Genomic DNA, 23,088 nt, shown 5'->3' on the forward strand with positions numbered 1-23,088 from the left:
AGGGATAGTGGGTATCAGATGAACCTCATTATTATCTGAATGGATGGAAGAACATTAAACACATGCCAATTTATGGAGAAATTAATTAGATGTTAAACTCAACAGAGAAACAAGAGAGTTGGGTAAGAGGAGGTTATTAAGAGTAATCAAAATTGTGGGGAGGGAACAGTCACAAGCAAAAATGAATTTCCTGAATCTGAAGGGGAAATCACGAATCAACCAATATTTACTCAGTAACCACTATTAAACAGAAGAGGTAGGGAGAGAAAACAAAAGAACTAGATCTAAAGGGGTACCTTAGATTGCATCTTAGACAGTTGGGGAATAGCTAAATAAATGGTAGCATATGAATGCAATGCTGTAAGAAATGTTATAATGTCATGTAGTGTCATAAGAAAAGAGAAAATTTCAGAGAATTCTGGTTAGTATGAACTGAAAAGAGTGAAATGGGCATAAGAAGGACGTATTACATATACAACATTGTAAAGAAAAACAACTTTAGAAGATTTAAAAACTCCATGTATGTTACCCACCTCCAGACAGAGGAACAATGGATACAAGGTGCAGAATTGTACATTTTGGGACATGGCTACCACAAGTATCCATTTTGTTTGAACAAAGTTTATTTGTAACAAGATTTTTTTCTTCCTTACTTTTAGTTAATTGTGTGAAAGAGAGAGTGGTTAGCAATAGGGATACCAAAAGAGAGGGCCATTGAGATATTTTTAAACGCACAGAAAAGAACAGAAGGAAGTTCAAAAGGAAGCACAAACAGGACATTTTGGAAGTCACATTTAGAATTTATGACACATTTTTAAAGCAAGTAACATAAAATTGATTCATAAAGAATCTTTTTTTCTGTGTTGTGCTGTAGATATAAAAGTATTCTTTTACTCTTAGTGTTTTAATTCAGAATTTAAATAAATCATTGTCAATAAAAGCTCCTCCTAGCAAGAATCTTTTTGGGGGGGGGGGGCAATAAGTGTTAAGTGACTTGTCCAGGGTCACACACCTAGGAAGTATCAAATATCTGAGGCTGGATTTGAACTCATGTCTTCTGAATCCAAGGCTGGTACTTTATCCACTCCACCACCTAGCTGCCCCATCATAGCAAGAATCTTAAGAAAAGTAACTGAAGATAAGAGGCTGTGGAGCCTCCTTTTCCAGAAGTATTCAATATGATGTAGTCACATTCCTCTCTAAGGGCCCAGACCATCTTTACAGTCGGTTCAACTCAAATAAATATTTGCTACCTATGTGCCAGTCCCTCTGTTAGAGGCTAAGACTTTGAAGACAAAAAAAAAAAAATGAAAACAGTCCCTACCCTGTAGGAGCTTACATTTCACTGGATGCCACGACTCTCCTTTAGTTCGACATCTATATTTGCTTGGGAATTTTCAGCCTCTCCAACTTGCAAATTTTATAATATAGGTAGCCCTGAGCATTGCCCTGAAATAACTATCCTATCCCACATTCAGGAAAGGATTAGCACTTCATTATAACACTTACATCATGGCTCTCACACAAAGAATTTGACACTTGAAAACACTGACCCCATTTTTTTTTTAATAGGGAAAGTGAGCTACAGAGATTTTTAAGTGATTTTCCAGTGACACATCAAATCAGAAAAAATAAAATCCAGCCAACCAGAATCCTGGTCACCTATATATGCCACTGAATATAGCACCAGCTGGCTGCTGCTAAAAAGGAAGTTGATATTTTGTGTGTTTTTTAAATGAACTTATTTTTTTTTTAGTTTTCATCTTTTTTAAATTATTTTATACTGTAATTAAGACTTACCTTTCTGGAAAGCTAAACCAAAGTAGAAGTGTTCAACTAGGTTGGCATAGGTCCTAACTAAATTAAAAACATCTCGTGCCTTGGACTTGATGTCACATTTCACTTCTAAACACTGCCCATTCAGCAGAACCACATAGAGTTCTCTTTGAGACAAATATGATTTCCCCTTTTTTGTCTGGAAAGAGAAGGAAAAAAAAACAATATGTGAATGCCAGGTCCCTGTCAGTGCAATATCTTTCTATAACATATTCCAATTTGCAGTGTGGTCTCTATTTCTACAGAGGTGTTATAAAGGCAGTTCCAATGGAAGCCTTTTCCCCTGCAGAAATCCCCATTAAAATCCTCAGTGTATCTCCCCTGTCCATCTCCCTGTTGAAGCTTTCAAGGGACCATCATTAATTATTCATTGCACTTTCAGTGTTGTCAATCAATCTAACGCTGCTCACTGAGGTTCACAACTTGGAGATAATGATAATGAATTCCATACTGCCCAGTTACCATCTCAACCCAGCTCTCCCTAACATGAAGAATCCATGAATAGTCATGGAAGAGAGATAAGGGGATTAATTAGAATCTCAAAATTGCATGGCACAGCCAAACTCGATGTCATTTATCAGCAGGTGAAAGATTTATTATGAAACTATTTCTGATTTCTTGAGCTTCCCTCTCCTCAGGTTATGAACACAGGGTGGCGTAAAATGCTGGGAGTAAGCAGTCTAAACCACAGTCCAAACCATCTTCCTGGACAAATTGGCCTCCAGCAAAAGCAGAGCAGACAAAGACAGACATATTCCCAACAAGGCAGTGCAGAAACAATAAATAGGTGGCTGTGGAGAGGTGAAAGTCAACCTCTCACACTATTCTTGAACAGCTGAAAGAAATGCCATGGTGTCATATTGAATAAAGAACATCAGAGTAAAGAAGAAACAAGTTCAAGACTCCCCTCAGATATTCACTAGCTGTGTGACCCATGATTAAGTCCTTTATATACTCTGAGTTTTAGTTCTCTCATTGGTAAAATGGGGATGATAAAACATATGGTATCTAACTTTTAGGGTTATTATGAAGCATGAATAAGAGAATGTAAATAAGGAAAATAGCAATTTATTTGGTGTTTATTAAGTTTAGAATAAAATAAAATTTATGTTAAATGGCAGTTATTACTTTGAGGGGACCATCAGGTGATACAATATCAGGGAAATCAGAAAGGGCCCTACCCTCAAAAAAAATGACTTTTATCTCCTTGTCAATACCCGAAATTCCCTTACCTAAGAACAGCTGCCTCGCTCTACAAGTAAGTTATTCCTTTCACATCACAGCTTTCTCCATCATGGTTTTGATACATCAAGAATAATTTGGAAGGGGCAGCTAGGTGGCGCAGTGGATAGAGCGCTGGCCCTGGATTCAGGAGGACCTGAGTTCAAATCCAGCCTCGGACACTTTACACACTTACTAGCTGTGTGACTCTGGGCAAGTCACTTAACTCAAATTGCCTCAAAAAAAAAAAAAAGAAGAAGAATTTGAAATAAGAAATCAAATGGGAATTTGGGGGGAGTTTTGCAGAAACCACAGATGACACCGTAAAGGATAGCAGATGACAGAGAGCCTATAACCAAATAGTTAACCCCAATTTTACAGGGAGGTACTGTAAACACCCCATAAAAGAAAAAGGGAAACTCAGACTTTTTTTCCTGGTACAAAGGGAGGGCCAAGAAATTTATGCTTATTTTCCAGATTAGGGGGAGGGGCTGTGCCCCTAACTCCTGTGCTGTGGAAGGGGAAACTAATGAATCAACAAGTATTTATAGGGGGCAGCCAGGTGGCAGCTAGGTGGTGCAGTGGATAAAGCACCAGCCCTGGATTCAGGAGGACCTGAGTTTAAATCCAGCCTCAGATACTGGACACTTACTAGCTGTGTGACCCTGGGCAAGTCACTTAACCCTCACTGCCTTGCAAAAACAAACGCACAAACAAACAAACAAAAACCCAAGTATTTATAAAGCACTTACTATGTCGGGCACTGTGGTAGGCACTGAGGACACATTTTCAAAATGAAACAATCCCTACTTTTGAGAAATGAATGTTCTATCAGGAAAAAATAAATGCCCTTAAAAGGGGGAGGGGTGACTTAAATTCATATTGAAGTATAAATAAATGACTGATGACAGATCCTTTCTTGAAATTATTTGAATTGAGAGATTGAGAGAGCACACCAGACACTGGGAAGGTGAAGGAAAGAGGCAAAGGGTTTTGACACAGATGAGCAAAAAATATGCAGAAAGGTGAAGCTGAAGGATAGAAAAGACAAGTTTTATCTTCCCAGTTTTGTCTAGCTGCAACCTTTTGTTTAAATTTAATTTTCTGGCTTAATTTAGAGGTTGTTTAATAAAACACTGTAAGAAGGAAAGCAAGCATTTGGAAGTAAGCATAGAATGCCCAAGGTCAATTTCCAAAATGGCAAGATTACTAATTTCTAGTGATATTTTCACTAGACAAGGTCCTTCCTACTGGAGTCACATTGATGGAAAAGAGTGAAAAATTAGATGGATGTCTTAAAGGATCAGAACATGCAGAGATGTCTGCCCAGTTGACTCATTTAGTTCAGGTGGTCAGAACCATGAGTGTCTACATAGCTGCTCATTCTTAGTAATGTCCCTCACTGAAATTACCAAAATTGTGTGCATCAGATCCAGGATACATAAGTAACAGGACATGCAAAATATAATGACATGAGGAATATGATGAGAGGGAAAGAATCTTAAGCTGCCCAACAAGATACCTGGTACTGAAGCTAGGAAAGAATTGGAAGGAAGAAGGGAAGATGCTACCAAAAACCTCCTCCTAGACTCACAATGTAGGACAGTAGAATTGGAGACTGTCAGAGGTTACAAACTCAAAAGTAGATACAATCTCAAAGAATGAATGAAAAACACATTTACTAAGTGCTTTGTTGTTCAGTCATTTCAGTCATGTCTCACTCTTCAAGACTCCATTTTGGCTTTTCTTGGTAAAAAATACTGAGTGGTTTACCATTTCCTTCTCCAGCTCATTTTACAGATGGGGAAATGGAGACAAACAGGATTAAGTGACTTGCCCAGGATCACACAGTTAGTAAGTGTCTGAGGCCAAATTTGAACTCAGGACTTCCTGACTCCAGGGCCAGTGCTCTATCTACTGTGCCACCTAGCTGCGCCTTTAGTCATTTCAGTTGTCTCCAACTTTTTGTGACCCACTTTGAGTTTTCTTGGTGAGCATAGTGGAGTGGTTTGCCATTTCCTTCTCCAGATCATTTTACAAATGAGGAACTAAGGCAAACAGAGTTAAGTGACTTGCCCAGGATCACATAGCCAGTAAGTAGACAGTCCAGGTTTGAATTCAGGAAGATAAGTCTTCCTGACTCCCGGACAGTATTCTGTGCCACTAAATGTTTTTTATATGCTAAACACTGTGTTAAATTCTGAACATACAAAAACAACTGGCAGTCCCTATTCTCAAGGAGATAACATAACAATCGAGAAAGAGAATGGCTAGGGAAGAGCATTTTGCATAGTGAGAGGAGTTAAGAGGGTAGTCGATTCATACTTCCTTTACAGGAGCATCAGCACTGATTTGATTACAGTTTTCAGAGCAAAAGGTGGAAAGTGGATGTGGAGGCTTCAGAAAATGGCCAGAGAGAAATGTGGCCCAAGGGGCACAAGTTAGAGCTGGGTAGTTCTTCTACATAGTCTGGTCTCTAGTGGATAAGAGTACTGGCAGACTTGGAGTCCAGAAGACCTGACAATTTTACTGGCTGTGTGACCCTGGACAAGTCACTTTACCTTTCTTAGTCTCAGTTTCTTCATCTGTAAAGTATAGATAATAAAGCAACTACCTCCCAAAGTCTTTGTGAGGATCAAATGAGATAACATGTGGATAGCACATTACAAGCCTTAAGGAGCTATAAATATTCTAGTAATTAATGTGGTTATTATTAATATTATTACTGTTGGTTTACTATAGAAATGCTCATTTTTGTTGTTATTATTAATTTTACTATTACTGATTTGGGGGGGTGCGCCAGTAGCAGTGGCAGGGCAGAAAATACTCTGCCAGGGCGAAGGCTTCTGAATGGGGCAAGGCCTTGGTAAGTAGCTTCAGAGCCTGCTGGTGTTCATCTCTTCATGGGGCTATGCCTGCTTTTCCTACATCCCTACATTCCTTGCCTCCAGAAAGGCAAGACAAATGGTGTTTGTACTACCGGCTACAGGAGAAACATACTGAGGTCAATACTTGGGCATCTCATCCACATACAAAATTCCAGGGTGAATCTCAAAGAAATTCCACCAAAAAAAAGTATTACCTAGGACTCCCAAACTACTCTTTTCACAGTACACTGCCAATGTGGGAGATCCTTTCCACCTTTCTCCTCTGTCTCTGTCTCTCTGTCTCTGTCTCTCTCTGTCTTTCTCTCTCTCTCTCTCTCTCTCTCTCTCTCTCTCTCTCTCTCTCTCACACACACACACACACACACACACACACACACACACACACACACACACCCCTCTAATGTCCCTCCATGTCCTTCACATGGAAGAAGGATGGAAGGTGGGTAAGAGATCACCAGAAGCTTGGGGCAGCAGTAGCCTTTTCCTAGATGTTCTCGGGTTATTTATTGACCCTGCAGATGTGGGGTCTGCCTGCACCTCTCACCCCCACCGCTGCCATTGAGCTACACAAGCAGAAAATATAAATCTCATCAAAACCACTAACTCTAAGCCTTTGAGAATATGACCACAGTAAAACCCCATAAGGCCAGATAACCAGCTTACCACCATAACAGAGCAGATGGAAATGTAAAGGTCGTGTTAAAGGTAGTAAATTCAACCAGAGAGTTCCTGTTCAGAAGGAAGAGGCTTAATATCACTCTGGGAGCCTACCAAGCAGTGTCAAAAGGACTAGTCCTTAGGTCTGCAGAAGGGCTCTGGGCATGGGAAGAGACTAAAGCCTGAATCGATGTATCAGATTTCCTCCCATCAGCCCTTCAGCTCCAGTTGTGATCATGGTTTGAAACTATGTTATTTTAAGTTTAGATTTGAGACTTGGAAGCTCTGGACTCAGCCAGAGGTCTGGCTTATGTCAACCTTACAGCCATGCAGCAATGAAAGCTAATGATTCAGCAGATTAGACCTAAAAAGAATATGCAATTCTTCTTCTCCAAGATCTATGTAGAGCTGTAACAAACATATGATGAATGGGGCTTTGCCCCGGGCACCAACATCCAAGAGGGCATGCTTTCCCCACTATAGGGATTGGTGTTTTTTCTTCACCACCACTTTCATCTCCATGCCTCACTTTGTGGTCATCTGACAACCTATATCACCCTCAAACTGCTATATACCTCAAGATCCGATGATTATGGCACCCATCGAATAGGGCTTACCTTCACACACACACACACACACACACACACACACACCCTGCAAGGGTTTAGTTTAGATTCCCTGCATCTGAACATGAATGCACCTATAATTTGACTCTTTTCTGCAACACTGCTCTTATGACAATTCACCAATTTAAAATAATAATAATAATAGCTAACACTTATATAGCACTTTAAGGTTTCATAGGCACTTGACATAGATTATGAAATTTGATCCCCCACAACACTGTGGAGTAGATAATATCATTATCCTCAATTTACAGTTGAATAAACTGAAGCAAACAGAGATGACTTGCTAGGGTAACATAGCTAACAAGTATCTGAGGCTGGATTAGAACTAAGGACTTTCTGACTCCAAGTCTAGCCTTCTTTCTACCATACTACTTAGCCACTCCATGTGAAATATTCTTTTTTGTGCATGGGGCAATGAAGATTTAATGACTTGCCCAGGGTAACACAGGTAGTAAGTATCAAGTGTCTGAAGCCAAATTTGAACTCAGGTCATCCTGAATCCAGGGCCAGATTTTTAACCACCTAGCTGTCCCATGAAATATTCTCAACTTTGGTTCTGACTATGTAGAATGTTCCTGAGAGCCCCAGGGAAGAGATAAGATCTTCCACATCATAAGACTCAGGAACCACCAGCCATGGTTCTCACTGTCATATATAGTAGCATGAATAAAGGAATGTATTGCCCCCACTCATCTTCCACCCAAGTCAATATTGAAGACAATAGTTACCACAATGGATCCAGGCAGTTGTAATGTCACTGGGGCCTCCCCAGTCAATTGGATAAATTCTGGTCTTGAGAACTAGGAGAAAATTATTCAATGTTGTAATAAATAGGACTAATTTTGCCCCTTTCTAGTCAAGACCCCTTGGATCTGTATTACGTCAGCCATGCTAGCCCTTTCTTCCCTACAGAGCAGGGAAAAGCAGACTCAGTGTGTAACAGAAGAGGGGGGAATCAGAGCTTCATTAAATGCTAGAGGTAGAAGGGAAAAAGGCCATTTAACCAAGTTTACTGAGATCATTTGCTTAGCAACTTAAAACTAGTTTAGCAAAGCAGTGTGGCCTTAAGAGATAATCCTTCCTCCCACACAATACCTCTTTAACCATGAGCAAGTCACTTAACTTCATGGATCCTCAGTTTCTGTTCCTGTAAAGTGGAAATAATAATACCCATCCAGATGGCAATAATAATAATACCCACAAAATGATTGAGACACCAAAAAAAAACAAAAAAAGAAAACAAAAAAATGTAATATTGTCCAGATTTTATTGTGTTTTTATTTATTTCATTAAATAATCCTCAATAACTTTTTTTTTTTTAGTGAGGCAATTGGGATTAAGTGACTTGCCCAGGGTCACACAGCTAGTAAGTGTTAAGTGTCTGAGGCCGGATTTGAACTCAGGTACTCCTGACTCCAGGGCTGGTGCTCTATCCACTGCACCACCTAGCTGCCCCCCTCAATAACATTTTAATCTGGTTTGCTCTGCACTCAGGAATGTTTTGGGCCTCATGCAGCCAGCAGGATACCTATCTTGTTTACAATTTGCAAAGCATTTTACATGCTCTCATTTGAGCCTCAAAACAACCCTCTAAAATAGTAGTCATCTACACTTTACCAGATGAGGAAACTGAGGATCAGAGGAGGAGAAATGACTTATCCAAGGTGACATAGCCAATATGTGTCAAGACTGGATTCCAACCCAAGTCTTATTGACTTAAAATCCACTATCTTGTCTGTTGCATAAAGCCCCCCCCTGCCCCCCCCACCCCGTAACTAGCTGTTGCTCATTCCCAGACTTTTCTAGTCCAGACTTTGCTGCTTATTAGCTGCATCCCTTTCAACAAATCCCTTGCCCAATTTGGGCCTCATTTTTCTCAACTATAAAATGAGGGACTGAGCCAGATTAATTCCAAAGTCATTTCTAGATCTAACTTTCCATGATTCTATAATCTACATAGCAAAAACATAGAAAGCCATAAATTCTAATTTCACAGCTAGCAAGGATCTAAATGAATAGAGGTAAGCCAAACCAAATAAATCATGAATGAAGAGATAGCCTCAGGCAAAGAAGCAGAGACGGCTCATTTCAGAGAAATGGGCTTTAATGCCATTGCCCACCTACCCCAAGTCATTAAAAGCACGGAAAATGTATCTGTCTTTCCATTACCATCGGCCAAGCTCAGTCTGCTAACATTTCAGCAGTTAGAGAAACTTTGTTCTCTCTTAGACTAACTGAATTAACCATCCCACAACTTCTTCCTCCTTGTTTGGAATTCTTCCTCAGGCATATATATATATATATATACATACACACACACATATACATATAATTATATATACACGTATATAATTATCATATACAACATAATTGTATTAGAATATAACTATAATAAATGTTATACATATAATATATATAAATAATTCTAGGTAATATATCATATAATTATATTATATATGTATATAATTTTAACATTACCCTTTCTTTCTTTTGTAGCAAGCATCTCTGGGAAGAGACCCTTGAAGACAATCTTTTAGGTGCCACAGAGAAGGCAGATCCTAAACTGAGCCTGTTATCTTGCTGAATTCCCTGGGGATCCTCATCCATAATCATACTGGCTGATCTAGGAGCAAGATATCAGTTAGAAAACCATTCCTTTTGTGGTCAAGAAAATACTCAGATTACAGGTATTTCCTTAACAATCTTGAAACTTGAGAACATCCAAGACCACAAGTTATTGATGTACAGGAGGATACGTGGTTATTGATTATATACATAGTAGAAACAGCTCACTGGTAAAAGGAGAGCAAATGTCAGGGAAGTGTCAAACAATTTAGGAAGCTCCCTATAGTCAGTGCTTGATACTAGCAGTTAGGGTAAAGATAAGTGACCTCTGATTCAAAGGCTATGAAGACAAACAAAACTATGAAAATTATAAAGAGGACAAAACCATATTTATGGAGCGCTTCTTCCTATATGAATGATTCAACTGTTAATTCCAATAAGCAAGGGCGGTAACAAACTTTAATTCATAGAGAGCCAAAGGTAAGTATGGCAACAACACAAGTCAAACATACCTAGAAACAGGAATTAAGAAACTAACTTGTCCCCTCCAGTGACTACTTTAGCATTGGAAGCAATTATCTTGCCTTGAATTTTCCATTTATATTGGGATTGAGCTTTATTCTCAAAAGGACAACAAAAACTATCCTGAATATCTTAAACTATACATACCATGCCATTTGACACTTCTAAAAATCATAGACTAATGTAATTCCAAAAAGAAAGTTTGTTCCTGTCTAGACATTTTAGTTTACAAAGGACATTAATAAATTGGAGAACATCCAAAAGAGGACAATCAAGATGGCAGAGGGTCCCTAATCTGTGTTATATGAGGATATATATATATATATATATATACACACACACATATACACACATGCATACATACACATATACATATATATAATTATCATATACAACATAATTGTATTCGAATATAGCCATAATAAATGTTATACGTTTAGCCTGGAGAAGACTCAGAGGTATCATGATAATTGTCTTCAAGGACCTGGAAGAAAGTAATAGGGTAGTGACACTGGATGTATCCTGTCTGGCCTTAGATGGCAGAATCAGGAGTCGTAGATGAAAATTGTAAACAGGACACTTTAGGCTTCCTGTCAATAAATATAGTCAGAACACTCCAAAAGTAGGATGAGCTGTGTTATAGAGCAGAGCTCACCCATCACATGGAGTCTTCAAGCAGATGTTTATGTTGTATTGTAATGGGAATTCTTTTTCAAATGTGGTTTGGATCAGCTGGATGCTGAGATCCTTTACAACTCTCAAGTTCTTTGATTCAGGTTAACCATAGTGCATTAGATAGTGTCAGCTTCTCCATAGCAGCCCTATCTTCTTTTTGGTTTGTTTGTTGTTTTTTTAGGGAGCCAATTGGGATTAAGTGACTTGCCCAGGGTCACACAGCTAGTAAGTGTTAAGTATCTGAGTCTGGATTTGAACTCAGGTCCTCCTGACTCCAGGGCCCGTGCTCTATCCACTGCACCACTTAGCTGTCCCTAGCCCTGTCTTCTTTTCACAGTAGGCCTGCCAGTGGAATTAGGGCTTCTGTTCTTCTTTGTGACAATCCTAACCATCTAATATAGGGATCTTGTAGTTTTGTCCACTTGACAGCTTACCGTCTAAAGAAGAATTTCGAGTCGTGTGCTGAAGCACTCGGTTGGGATCCCCATGAAGTCAGTCGTTGTGTATTTCTCTCTGAAACCAATAAAACAGTAAAGATTAAGAGGAAGAGGCAATTCCTATCAACCTCTCATTTGGTATGGAGGAGAGAACTTGGAAGTATGAGCACAGGACATTTTCTTGACTAAGAAAAAGCCACGGGCTGGCCTAGAGAACATGATAGACTCCTCAGCTTGTGAAGGCTGATCCGGAGGTTGTTGGATCACAGAAACTCTTAAGAATCACTTGAATCTCTGTCTAACAGGGGTGAGTCTGGAGTCTATGAACTCATTTGGTATGTATACAGACATACATACACACACATGTACATACACAATATAACTGAAAAGCATACAATTTAATAACTATATCTCAATATGATTCATTTTCTTTGTAATCTTTCATGTTTTGTTTTAGGGATTTAAAAATATTATTTTAAGGAAGGGTACATGGGCTTCAGCAGATTGTCAAAGGAGCATATAACACAGCAAAGTTAAGAACCTTATCTATAGGGGGATTCCAAAGTAGCCTTTTTTTCTCCCTCCTTGAGATTTTATCAATCCTTTCTAGATTTGGAGATGGTCCAGAGATGAAGAGGTCTCTTTGAGATGACTATGAGCTTCTCAGACAGCTTTCTCAGAGTGCAGGGCAAGGCCAGAAAAGTTCTATGACTAGAAGTGCTTTGGGATATCTAACAAAAGTAAAAAAACAAAAAAACAAACAAACAAAAAAACCCTTCCCTCATGTAGCTTGCATTTGGAGGGGGGGGGGCGGGCAATGAGCATTAAGTGACTTGCCCAGGGTCACACAGCTAGTGAGTGTCAAGTGTCTGAGGCTGGATTTGAACTCAAGTCCTCCTGAATCCAGGGCCGGTGCTTTATCCACTACACCACATAGCTGCCCCTGTAGCTTGCATTTTGCAGGGAGAATATTATATCTATTTAATAAATAATATATAACAAATAAATAAAAATAATAATAAATGCAATATAATGTGGAGAGAGAAGAGAAAAGAGGAGAGGAGAGGAGAGGAGAGGAGAGGAGAGGAGAGGAGAGGAGAGGAGAGGAGAGGAGAGGAGAGGAGAGGAGAGGAGAGGAGAGGAGAGGAGAGGAGAGGAGAGGAGAGGAGAGGAGAGGAGAAAGAAAAAGAAACAGAGGAAGATGGAGGCACAAAGAGACAGAGTGAGAAGAGAAAGAGAGAGAGAGTGAGAGAGAGAAACACATAACAATGGAGACCTAAAAAGCTTTCCTATGATATATGGTAATTCACTTGAGTCCTGAAGGAAGCTAAGGATTCAAATGAGAAGTGGGAATGTGTCACAGGCATGGAAGGCAGACATTGTGAAAGCACAGAGGTGGGAAATGGTACACTGATATCAAGAAATATCTAATACATTAATTTGGTTGGAATGAAGAATATATAAAAGGAAAGTATAACAATGATAATAATAATTAAATAGCTATATAGCACTTCAATGTTTGCAAAAACACTTTACAAATTATCTCATCTTGTCCTCACAACAACCCTAAGAGGAAAGTACAATTATTATCCCCATTTTACAGATGAAGAAACCAAGAAAAACAGAGGTTAAATGACTCAACCAGGGTAATACAGTAAGTATCTGAAACTATATTTTAACTTGGGTCTCCCTGACTCTAGGTCCAGTGTCCTACCATTGCACCACTTATCCCTAATATAAAGTACCTTGAAGGATAAGCTGAAACCAAAATGTGAAGGACTTATCCAAGCGACACTAAAGAGTCATTAAAGATTCTAGAGTAAGGGAATGGTATGCTCAAAACTGTGCTTTAAGTAGATTATTTTGGCATCCATGTGGAAGATGAATTGGAGAGAGGAGAGACTGGAAGCAGAGGGAGGAGTAGGAAAAAGAAGGGGGAAAAGAGGAAGAAGTGAAAGAAGTAGAGAAAGAGGGGGAGGAGGAGGAGGAGGAGGAGGAGGAGGAGGAGAAGGAGAAGGAGAAGGAGAAGAAGAAGAAGAAGAAGAAGAAGAAGAAGAAGAAGAAGAAGAAGAAGAAGAAGAAGAAGAAGAAGAAGAAGAAGAAGAAGAAGAAGAAGAGGGGCAGCTAGGTGGCGCAGTGGATAAAGCACCGGCCCTGAATTCAGGAGTACCTGAGTTCAAATCTGGCCTCAGACACTTAACACTTACTAGCTGTGTGACCCTGGGCAAGTCACTTAACCCCAATTGCCTCACTAAAAAAAAAAAAAAAGAAGAAGAAGAAGAAGGTCACTATAATAATCTAGACAGGAGGAGATGGGAGCCTGATCTAGAGTGATGGTCACATGAGTGGAGAGAAGGGGGCAGATGGAAGACATGTGGATATCAACATCAACATATCAAAAAATATTAACCTTTTTCCTTTTTAGATTTTCTTTATATTATTGTTTTTGTTCCTGATTCATTTGGTTCTGAGATGGGAAGAAGAACATTTGTTAAACTTGAAATTAAAATGAAAGCACAAGTGGACAGAAAGTCAAAGGAAATATAAGATCTCACCTCACTCATGTAGTCTGGGAAGGCTGCCCATATATAGTGAATTGTGAACAGGGTCTAGATTTAAAGAAGGCAAGAGGCAGAGGTCCCAGAGGCCCTACCAGCCCTATAAATCAGCCCAGGTTCTGTCCAGTATCTAGTGGGTACTGTCAGTGCTCCAAATTATGTTAAGGGAATAAATAATCCTATCTCCTGATTTCCCAGAACTGATTTCCCCCCTGGTGTTTGATTCTCTGCTGAATATGTGGAGCTAACAGGTAATAATAATAATAACTCACATTTATCTAGCATTTTATAGCCGTTTCTGAAAGATTACCTCCATCGCCTGCTGTTTTTCTCAGGAGTCTGAAGACTATTCACTATTTTGTGTTAATGGTTTTGAGGTGAGTGATGTTTCAATTCATCAGTGAATCAAGGAAGCCCTCCTTTCAAAGAATAACAATCCACAGCCGTGGCCCTCATTCACATACGGCCCAGTTTCTGAACTTACCTTCCATGCATACCCTACTAGGCAGAATCAAGGTTGTTGTCTCAGAAACACAATTTAGGTCATTGCAATCCCCTTAAAGATGTCTGGTATTCTCTGCTGACAGACAGTATTTCATCAGTCAGGAAGAGCCTGTGTCATCAACCAGAATATAAAAGCATAGTCCTGCATTATCCTAAACTTTTTGAAAACATTTCCTTTGCCTCAGCCATGTGGAAAATTGTCCTGGGACCCTTTCTAACTAAATAAGACCTCTGTGACTTTGGCCAGATTCTAAAATATAAATAGGATCTACCTGACCACAATTGTACATCACGTCCTGGTTCTTGTTTTTCTAAGATTGGGGAAGTAAAGGGAAAGAAATAGAAAAGGAGAAGGGGGAAGAAAAAAGGAGAGTTCAAGAAGTACTCCTGTGCCAAAAGAAACTTTACCAAAAACAAAAAGGCTATTAAGTTAATTTTTAAAATACTTTTATTAAGTTGAAAAGCATTGAGTTAAAAAAGGAATTAAATCAGCAAAATAGCCACTACTTCTGGCTGCAACAAAAGCTGTGAATTTATTGCTCCTTTTAACTCATTGATCCTCCACTAACATGTAGCTATGTGTCCTTGTAGCATGGAAGGAATTCTGGGTTTTCACAGGCTGTAGCAGAAAATTGCAAACTCTAGAAGGTCCAACCAACTTGAAAAAGCTTTGATCATGAGCTTGGTAATGGTAATAGATCTGTTGTCTGAGGACCAGTCTGGCAAAGCTCGGAAATCTTCACTGGAAGGTTAATCATTAGGTAATTTTTCTAAGCTGGAATAATACCTGAAAAGTTGTTTCTATTTAGTCATTTTCCAGTTGTGTCCAACTCTGTGAACCCATTTGGGGTTTTCTTGGCAGTGATACTAGAGCAGTTTGTCATTTCCTTCTCCAGCTCATTTTACAGGTGAGGAAACTGAGGCAAACCGGGTTAAGTGACTTGCCCAGAATCACACAGCTAGTAAGAATCTGAGATGGGATTTGAACTCATATCCTCCTAACTCCAGGCCTGGCCATCACTGTGCCACCTGGCTACCCTAATACCTGAAAAACTTCAACTAAAACTCAGAAGGATCCTGATCAGCCACATCACCTACATGCATTTAAAAACTTTATTTTGAGAAGGGGTCCATAAGCTACACCAGACAAAGGGCTCCATCACATAATAAAGGTTAAGAATGCCTGCTCTAAGGGAAAGCAACACATACCCAGAAAAGTCAATGCAAAGTTCACACCAAATAATTACAAAGGAGTTTCAGTGAGATAGGGCACTAACAAGGGAGTGAAATCAGTGAAGGCTTCCTGCAGGAGGATAGGTGAGGAAGGAGAGAATTCCAGGCATGGGAGACAGTCATGAAGCAGGGAAAGGAAATTACAGGCAGTGATTAAGAAGTGAATTTGTCTGGAATGTAGAATAAGTGAAGAAGAGGAATAGGTGACCAGTCTGAAAGTGAGTTCTTTTGCACTTGTTCTTTTAAATTAAATATATATATATATATATACATATATATATATATATATTTATTGTTCTGAATCCAGCTTTTCTCAGTACTTCAAGAAGCAACTATTCCCCAGTATATTGGTGGGAAGGTCAGCCAATCTGCAAATGACCATGAAGCTATACACACATGCAATTATGTGTTTCTGTCCTATCAAAAGAGTGACATTGATTTTTACACATTATTCATAGGAAATAGAAATAGAAGCAATCTGATACTTGGACATGAGAAATGCTCAAAAACATATACCTGGATCCAGGATCTTCTGGGTAGACAACAGCGAGAGTTCACTTTGTTTCTGGTGTAGTCTTCTCCTTATCATGTAACTTCTATTCTGTTGCACAAATTTGCTTTCTTCAACAACAATCTGCTCCATCTAGGATCAATTGCATTGCAAATTAATGTTCACAGTCCAGAGACTGTAGCCTGAGCTGTCAAACTAAATTTGTGCAAGTTTCTCTGTTCTTTGCATTAAGGGCAGAACAATTAATGCCTTTAGCAAGGTTTGCTTGCCTGACTTCTTAAACCAAAATGGTTTTAAAATACAGAAGTCTTCTAGGCAATTATCAGTAATGTATTCCTTATAGAAGAGGAATTACAATTGTAATCAACCTTGCCTCTTGGTTCTTGATACTTAGTTTGACTTATTAGAAACAGATTAAATAACTGATGGAGAGTCCAGTGAGTTCCATATGTCACACTCTTCATTTCTAGTCTAAACTGAAATAAGCATTGAATGATGAGCGATCAGAGATCCAAGGAAATACGAGTCTATTTTACAGTTCCATAAATAAAATACCATGCGACAGAACAATTCATCCTGGGCCAAGTCAATACACACAATGATTTTGTGTTACTTTCTTTCAATTAAGGACTCTGCTTTCTCCCTTTTGAGACCTGGAAGGTATAAGAAACTAAGAGGGAGGGGGGCGCAAGGGTTCACAAAATCTTTTCTTCATACTTCTCAGCTCTGGCTGCAGATTCTCTCATACCTAGGAATTGCCCTGGGGCATTCACAGCCAAGTTCCCAGTTGTTATAAGCCAATGGAAGAAAAGAATTGAGGAACTTCCACACTGGCTCAAATCCAGGGTCCCTCCAACCTAACAGAAATTGGATGACCACTTGTCAAAATTCAGAGATTTAGAGTTGGAAATTAATTCAGTGGGTGTCCAGTCCAATTCTTTCATTTTATAGATGAAGACCCTCAATCCTAGAGAGGTTAAGTGATATGTCCAAATTCATACAGTCAAGAAGTGGCAGAGCTAGGCTCCAAACCAACATCTCTGATTTCAAATCCAGCAATTTTTCCACTACACCTATTGTAGGAGGGGGTTTCTGTTTGGGTTCAGTTTGGACGTAATGATTTCTACGGTACTTTCCAATTCTAGGATTCTCTGGTTCTCTGAAGTTATCTCACCAAACGGCACAAAGAACCTCCACTGTGGTTTAGGAGTATGTTAACCACCCTCCTTAACATCAACTTCAAAAGTTGGGGATATCCTTTCAGTTTCCCATCATAAATCATGGGATCATAGGGTATACCTAGAGCTAGAAGGAATCTTTTAGAGCATCAAGTCCAATTCCCACATTTTACAAATGAGAAAACTGGGGCGTAGTGAAGTTAAGTAACTTGAGCAAGGTCACACAGGTTACTATGATTCTAGAGTCAGCACTTTTTAATATCTGGTGTTTAGTAAGTAGAAATTATGATACTGAATAAATGGTAAGGTATCTGAAGAGACCAGAGGCTGAATTTGCCAAAATTATGCATCTCTAGGGAGAGTAAGATCTGAGAACCTCCACTTTGAGAATGGAGTAAAATATTGTATTGGTTTCCTTTGTACTCCTATGTATTTTATTTATTTAAAAACGTTATTCTGGAGGGGCAGCTAGGTGGCACAGTGGATAAAGCACTGGCCCTGGATTCAGGAGGACCTGAGTTCAAAGCTGGCCTCAGACACTTGACACTTACTAGCTGTGTGACCCTGGGCAAGTCACTTAACCCTCATTGCCCCGCCCCCCCCCAAAAAAACTTATTCTGAAAAGGGGACCATATGCTACAGCAGACAGCCAAAGGGCTCCATCACACAATAAAGGTTAAGAACCTCTGCTCTAGCAGAGGAAATCAACACGTACACAGAAAATTCAATGCAGAGTTCATACCAAATAATTACAAAGGAGTTTCAGTGAGATGGGGCACTAACAAGGGGGTGGAATCAGTGAAGGCTTCCTGCAGGAGGCAGCTGAGTCTTTAATGGAGCCAGGGGGTCCAAGAAGGCCGTTTTGGTCTAGAGCCATTCTTCCTGAAATAGTGGGAAAGGAGTGGGAAGATTCTCTTTGCTCCCAGGGAAAACCTTGGCTATCCATTAGCCCTCTGAGAATGGGTTCAAGAGGACATAGAGGTATACTAAGTAATCATGATTGTTTAAGAATTTTTACTAGACACATGTCACCAATGTGTAAGGCACATCATAGTACAGTGAAGAGACTATTGGATGTAGAGCCAGAAAGACCTGAATTTGAATCCCACCTCAGTCATTTACTAGCCATGTAACCACCAAGGGAAAGTCTTTTACCCTCTCTCAGCTTCAGTTTCTTCACCTTTAATATTAAGGGGTTGAGTTTGATGACTTCTAGAGACCCTACTGGTCTAAATATTGGATCCTACGATCCTAACCAATCCAAATTCACAGAATTCTGGACCTGAGATAATACTGAGTACCAAGGGCACAACAGGGGAGTCCAGGAAGCTTCACTGCATAGCCCAACCTTTCCTCCTCTCTTGATCCAGGCTATACTTCATTGCCACTAAAGAAAGCAGTTACTAAATTTAATAAACTCTACTTCTTCCAACCCGCCAGTGCTGCTGTGTAAATATTAAACAGTAGATAAATTCAATCCCAGAAGTAAAATCATTTCAGTAGAGAGTGAAGTATTTCTTCTCTTTGATAGAGAATTAAGTAGTGTGGAAATAAGAACTGCAGTATTTAAGAGCCTCTGATATAAAAAACTGTGCTGTGCCTCATTCCTCTCAGTAGAGAGGTGGGGTACTGTGGATATAGAAAATAGGATCACATCATCAGAAATAACTGCCACATTGGTTGGTTTTGCCAAAATGTTTTTCTTTGATGCATTGAAGGGTTCAATAGGTACAGTGGGGAGGGGAGGCAAGTAATGGGAACACATCTAAGTGTGAAAACAAGACTCTAGAATCAGAGATTGGACACTGGCAAGGATATTAGAGGTCATTGAGACCAACATCATTATTTTACAGATAAGTAATCTGAAGTTCACAAAACTGACTTGCCAAGGGTCATAAATATATATCTTAGATTGAATTTGAATCTAGGTCTTCCCAACTCCAATGTTTTATATGCCATGTGGCATATAAGACTTAAAAATGCCAATAGGGAGGCAGATTGGATTTGAGGAAGAGGAATGAAACCAGGAGTTAAGAAAGATGGAGTTTAGCCAAGGCGCATAGAATATCATAGTTGGAAAGGACCTCAGAGTCTATACAAACTAAATTGTCTCTAAACATGATATCAGTCCTTTGTTTGGAGCTCTCCAGAGAGGGGGATCATGCTTCCATTCCATCTTGGCCTACTCTAACTGTAAGAAAGTTTTTCCTCACATCCCACCTAAATCTGCCTCTTTGCAATTTCCACCTATTGTTCTTCCACCTCTCCCCTCTGGAGCCAAGCAAAACAAGATGATCCCTCTTTCACATTAGATTCTTTCAACTGCATAAAGACAGCAATCGGATGGCGGAGGAGAGGCTGTGACTCCCACAAGCTCCAGATAAACCCGTCCATTCACGCCCAAATAATGCGGTAAAAATCAAAACCCAGAACAGCCTAATGCACATAAGAACAGAGTGAGACTTTCTCCGCAAAAGAGGGCGACTCTGATCACCTATTGATCAGGCTGAACAGCTCAGCGCGCAGTCCGGACCCAGCCAGGGACAGTGCCTCCAACACGTCAGAGTCTTCAGCACCAGCAGCTTCTGAGGCTCCGATCACGGACTGGCGAGGGGGTTCAGAGGTAGGCCGGGGTGAAGTGGAGGCAGTATCTGCTGGAGTTGGGGCAAAGCGCCCTGGGTCTGAACCAGTGGGCTGAATCGAGTGGTGGTGGCCCAGTGGGGGAGGGGTAAAAGCACGCCAAGCTTCCGACCATAGAGAATCAGAGTTCAATCAGACTTCTGTTTCCGGGTCAAAGAGAAAGCGGCTGTGATTACTCACAAGCCAGGCAGGCTGAGAAGAAGCCCAATCACCCCCTGGGCCACGCTGTAGCACCAACGGTGTGTCCGGGAAGCAGCGCTACACTTTAAGGAGTAAAAAGCCAAGAAACAGTAAGCCAGGATGAGTAGGCAGAGAAAGCAGAAGACCATCGAAAACTTCTTTGGGGGAAAGGTAGACCACAATACATCCTCAGAAGAAGAAGATAATAATAGGGTCAAAGCTCCAACATCCAAAGCTTCCAAGAAAAATATGAACTGGTCTCAGACCATGGAAGCTCTCAAAAGGGACTTTGAAGAGAAAGTAGGAGAGATAGAACGAAGATGTAGAGAAAGAGAGGAAGGAATGGAAAGAGAAATGAGAGCAATGCAGGAGAGTCATGAGAAAAAAGTCAACAGTTTGAAAAGCCAAATGGAAAAGGAGATTAAAAAACTTTCTACTGAAAATAATTGCCTAAGAATTAGGATTGAACAAATGGAAGCTAGTGAGCTTATGAGAAACCAAGACACAGTAAAGCAAATCCAATTGAATGAAAAAATAGAAGGCAATGTGAAATATCTCCTTGGAAAAACAGCTGACCTAGAAAATAAATCTAGGAGAGATAATTTGAAAATCATTGGACTACCTGAAAACCATGACCAAAACAAGAGTTTAGACACCATCCTCCAAGAGATTGTGAGGGAAAATTGCCCTGATATTCTAGAAGCAGAAGCTAAAATAGAAATTGAAAGAATCCACCGATCACCTCCTGAAAGAGATCCCAAAAGGAAAACCTCCAGGAATATTATAGCCAAATTCCAGAACTCCCAGGTCAAGGAGAAAATATTGCAAGCAGCTAGAAAAAAGGAATTTAAATACTGTGGAGCTCCAATAAGGATAAAGCAAGATCTAGCAGCTTCTACATTAAAGGACCGGAGGGCATGGAATATGATATTCCAGAGGGCAAAGGAACTGGGACTACAGCCAAAAATCACGTACCCAGCAAAACTAAGCATCCTCTTTCAGAGGCAAACATGGAACTTCAAGGAGAAAGAAGACTTTCAGGCATTTGTTATGAAAAGACCTGAACTGAATAGAAAATTTGACTTTCAAATACAACACCCTGGAGAAGCATAAAAAGATAAACAGGAAAAAGACTTCATGAGGGATATTAAAAGATCAAACTGTTAACATTCCTATATGGGAAGATAATACAGAGGACACAGGTCTGAACTGAATACGAAGGGAAGTTATGTTTTGTTCTTTGTGGGATGTCTTATGTATGGGGCCGGATTTGGGCTTGGGGCCTCCTGGGTCCAGGGCTGGTGCATTGTCCACTGTGCCACCTAACTAACCCATAATGACATCCTTAAAATAGGGTTGAGGTGTAGGAGAAATAGACTGGGGGAGGGGGAAGGGGAGAGATGGTCTGGGGAGAGGTTATTCATATGAAGGAAACAAGAAAAAAGCTTATGGAGGGGAGGGGAAGAGGGGGAAGGAATTGGGGAGTGATTGAACCTTAATATCATCAGAATTGACTCAAAGAAGGACTAACATACATACTCAAGTGGGTATAGTAATATATTTTGCCCTGAGGGAGGGGAGGGAGATAAGGGGGGGGAGGGGAAGGAGGAAAGGGCAGATTCTGGGAGAGAGTAGTAAAAAGCAAAATACTTTCAAGGAAGGTGAAGACGTTCTGCATAACGGCACAAGTATGAAATATTGAATTGCTTGATTTCATAGAGAGGGTTGAGGAGAGAGGGAGGAAGAAAATTTGGAACATAGAATTAGCTCAAAGACCTTAAACTCATCAGAGTTGGCTCATGGAGGGAATAACATTCACACCCAGTTGGGAGGAGTAATCTATTTAACCTTACAGGAAAGTATGAGGGGAAGAGGATAAGGAAGGAAGGGTGGAAAAAAAGGGAGTGTAGAGCAGGGGAGGGGACAGTCAGAAGTAAAATACTTTTGAGGAGGAATAGTTTAAAAGAAGATGGAAAATAGAGTAAATATCATGGGAAGGGAATAGGATGGAGGGAAATAGTTATGATGACTTTGCTGGGCTAATACGAAGAAAATTCTTTGTCAAGTTTAAGGTACATTATTTAGGGTATGATGAACAGGATACTATTAGAACAACCTGGAAAGACCTACATGAACTGAAGCAGAGTGAAATGCACTGTATACAAAATAACAGCAATAGTGTAAAATGATCTGCTGGGAAGCATGTGGTTATTTTCAGCAAGGCAATGGTCCAATATAACCCTGAAGGACTATGAAAATGGCAACCCATCTACAGAGAAAGAAGTGATAGTATCTGAAATAGTTGGAAACACATTTTTTTTCTTTTCTCTCTTTTTTTTCTTTTTTGGTGAGGCAATTGGGGTTGGGTGGCTTGCCTGAGGTCAAGTGGCTGGTGGGTGTTGGGTGTGTGGGGCTGGATTTGGGCTCGGGTGCTCCTGGTTCCAGGGCCGGTGCTCTGTCCACTGCACCACCTAGCTGCCCCTGGAAACACATTTTTTAAAAAAATGTTTTTTTCTCTTTGACAATTCCTCAGTCTGAAGTTTTGGGAGTTTTTTGACTGTTTTTTCCTCACAACCTAGCTAATGTGGGAATGTTTTCCATGACTACTCATGTATAATTTATTTTGAAATGCTTGAGTTCTAGTGGGTGGGGGTGGGAATAGAGGAAGAGAAGTTGGAACATTTTTTTTTAATTGATGTTAAAATTTGTTTTTACATATATTTTGGAAAATAAAATTCTATTCTAAAAAAATAAATAAATAAAAATAAATAAATAAATAAAGACAGCAATCACTGTCACCACTAAAACTTACCTCCCACACCTAAACATCCCAACATCTTTCAACAGGTCCCCA

The 23,088-nt window shown here is 39.9% G+C and overlaps 1 protein-coding gene across 1 annotated transcript in view; it reads right to left on the minus strand.

Moving 5' to 3' along the window:
- The window catches only part of FRMPD2 (FERM and PDZ domain containing 2), a 315,586-nt gene that overhangs the window by 260,493 nt on the left and 32,005 nt on the right, over window positions 1-23,088 (minus strand). Inside the window, exons 6-10 of the mRNA XM_043980068.1 lie at window positions 16,242-16,368; window positions 11,428-11,506; window positions 9,710-9,854; window positions 7,960-8,031; window positions 1,801-1,975 (exon numbers count right to left, since the gene is read on the minus strand). Of these exons, the coding sequence (XP_043836003.1) occupies window positions 1,801-1,975; window positions 7,960-8,031; window positions 9,710-9,854; window positions 11,428-11,506; window positions 16,242-16,368 (598 nt within the window). The remainder of the gene's footprint in view (window positions 1-1,800; window positions 1,976-7,959; window positions 8,032-9,709; window positions 9,855-11,427; window positions 11,507-16,241; window positions 16,369-23,088) is intronic.

The sequence above is a fragment of the Dromiciops gliroides genome, chromosome 2 (genome assembly GCF_019393635.1).
Source record: "Dromiciops gliroides isolate mDroGli1 chromosome 2, mDroGli1.pri, whole genome shotgun sequence".
In the NCBI taxonomy this organism is placed as follows: domain Eukaryota; kingdom Metazoa; phylum Chordata; class Mammalia; order Microbiotheria; family Microbiotheriidae; genus Dromiciops; species Dromiciops gliroides.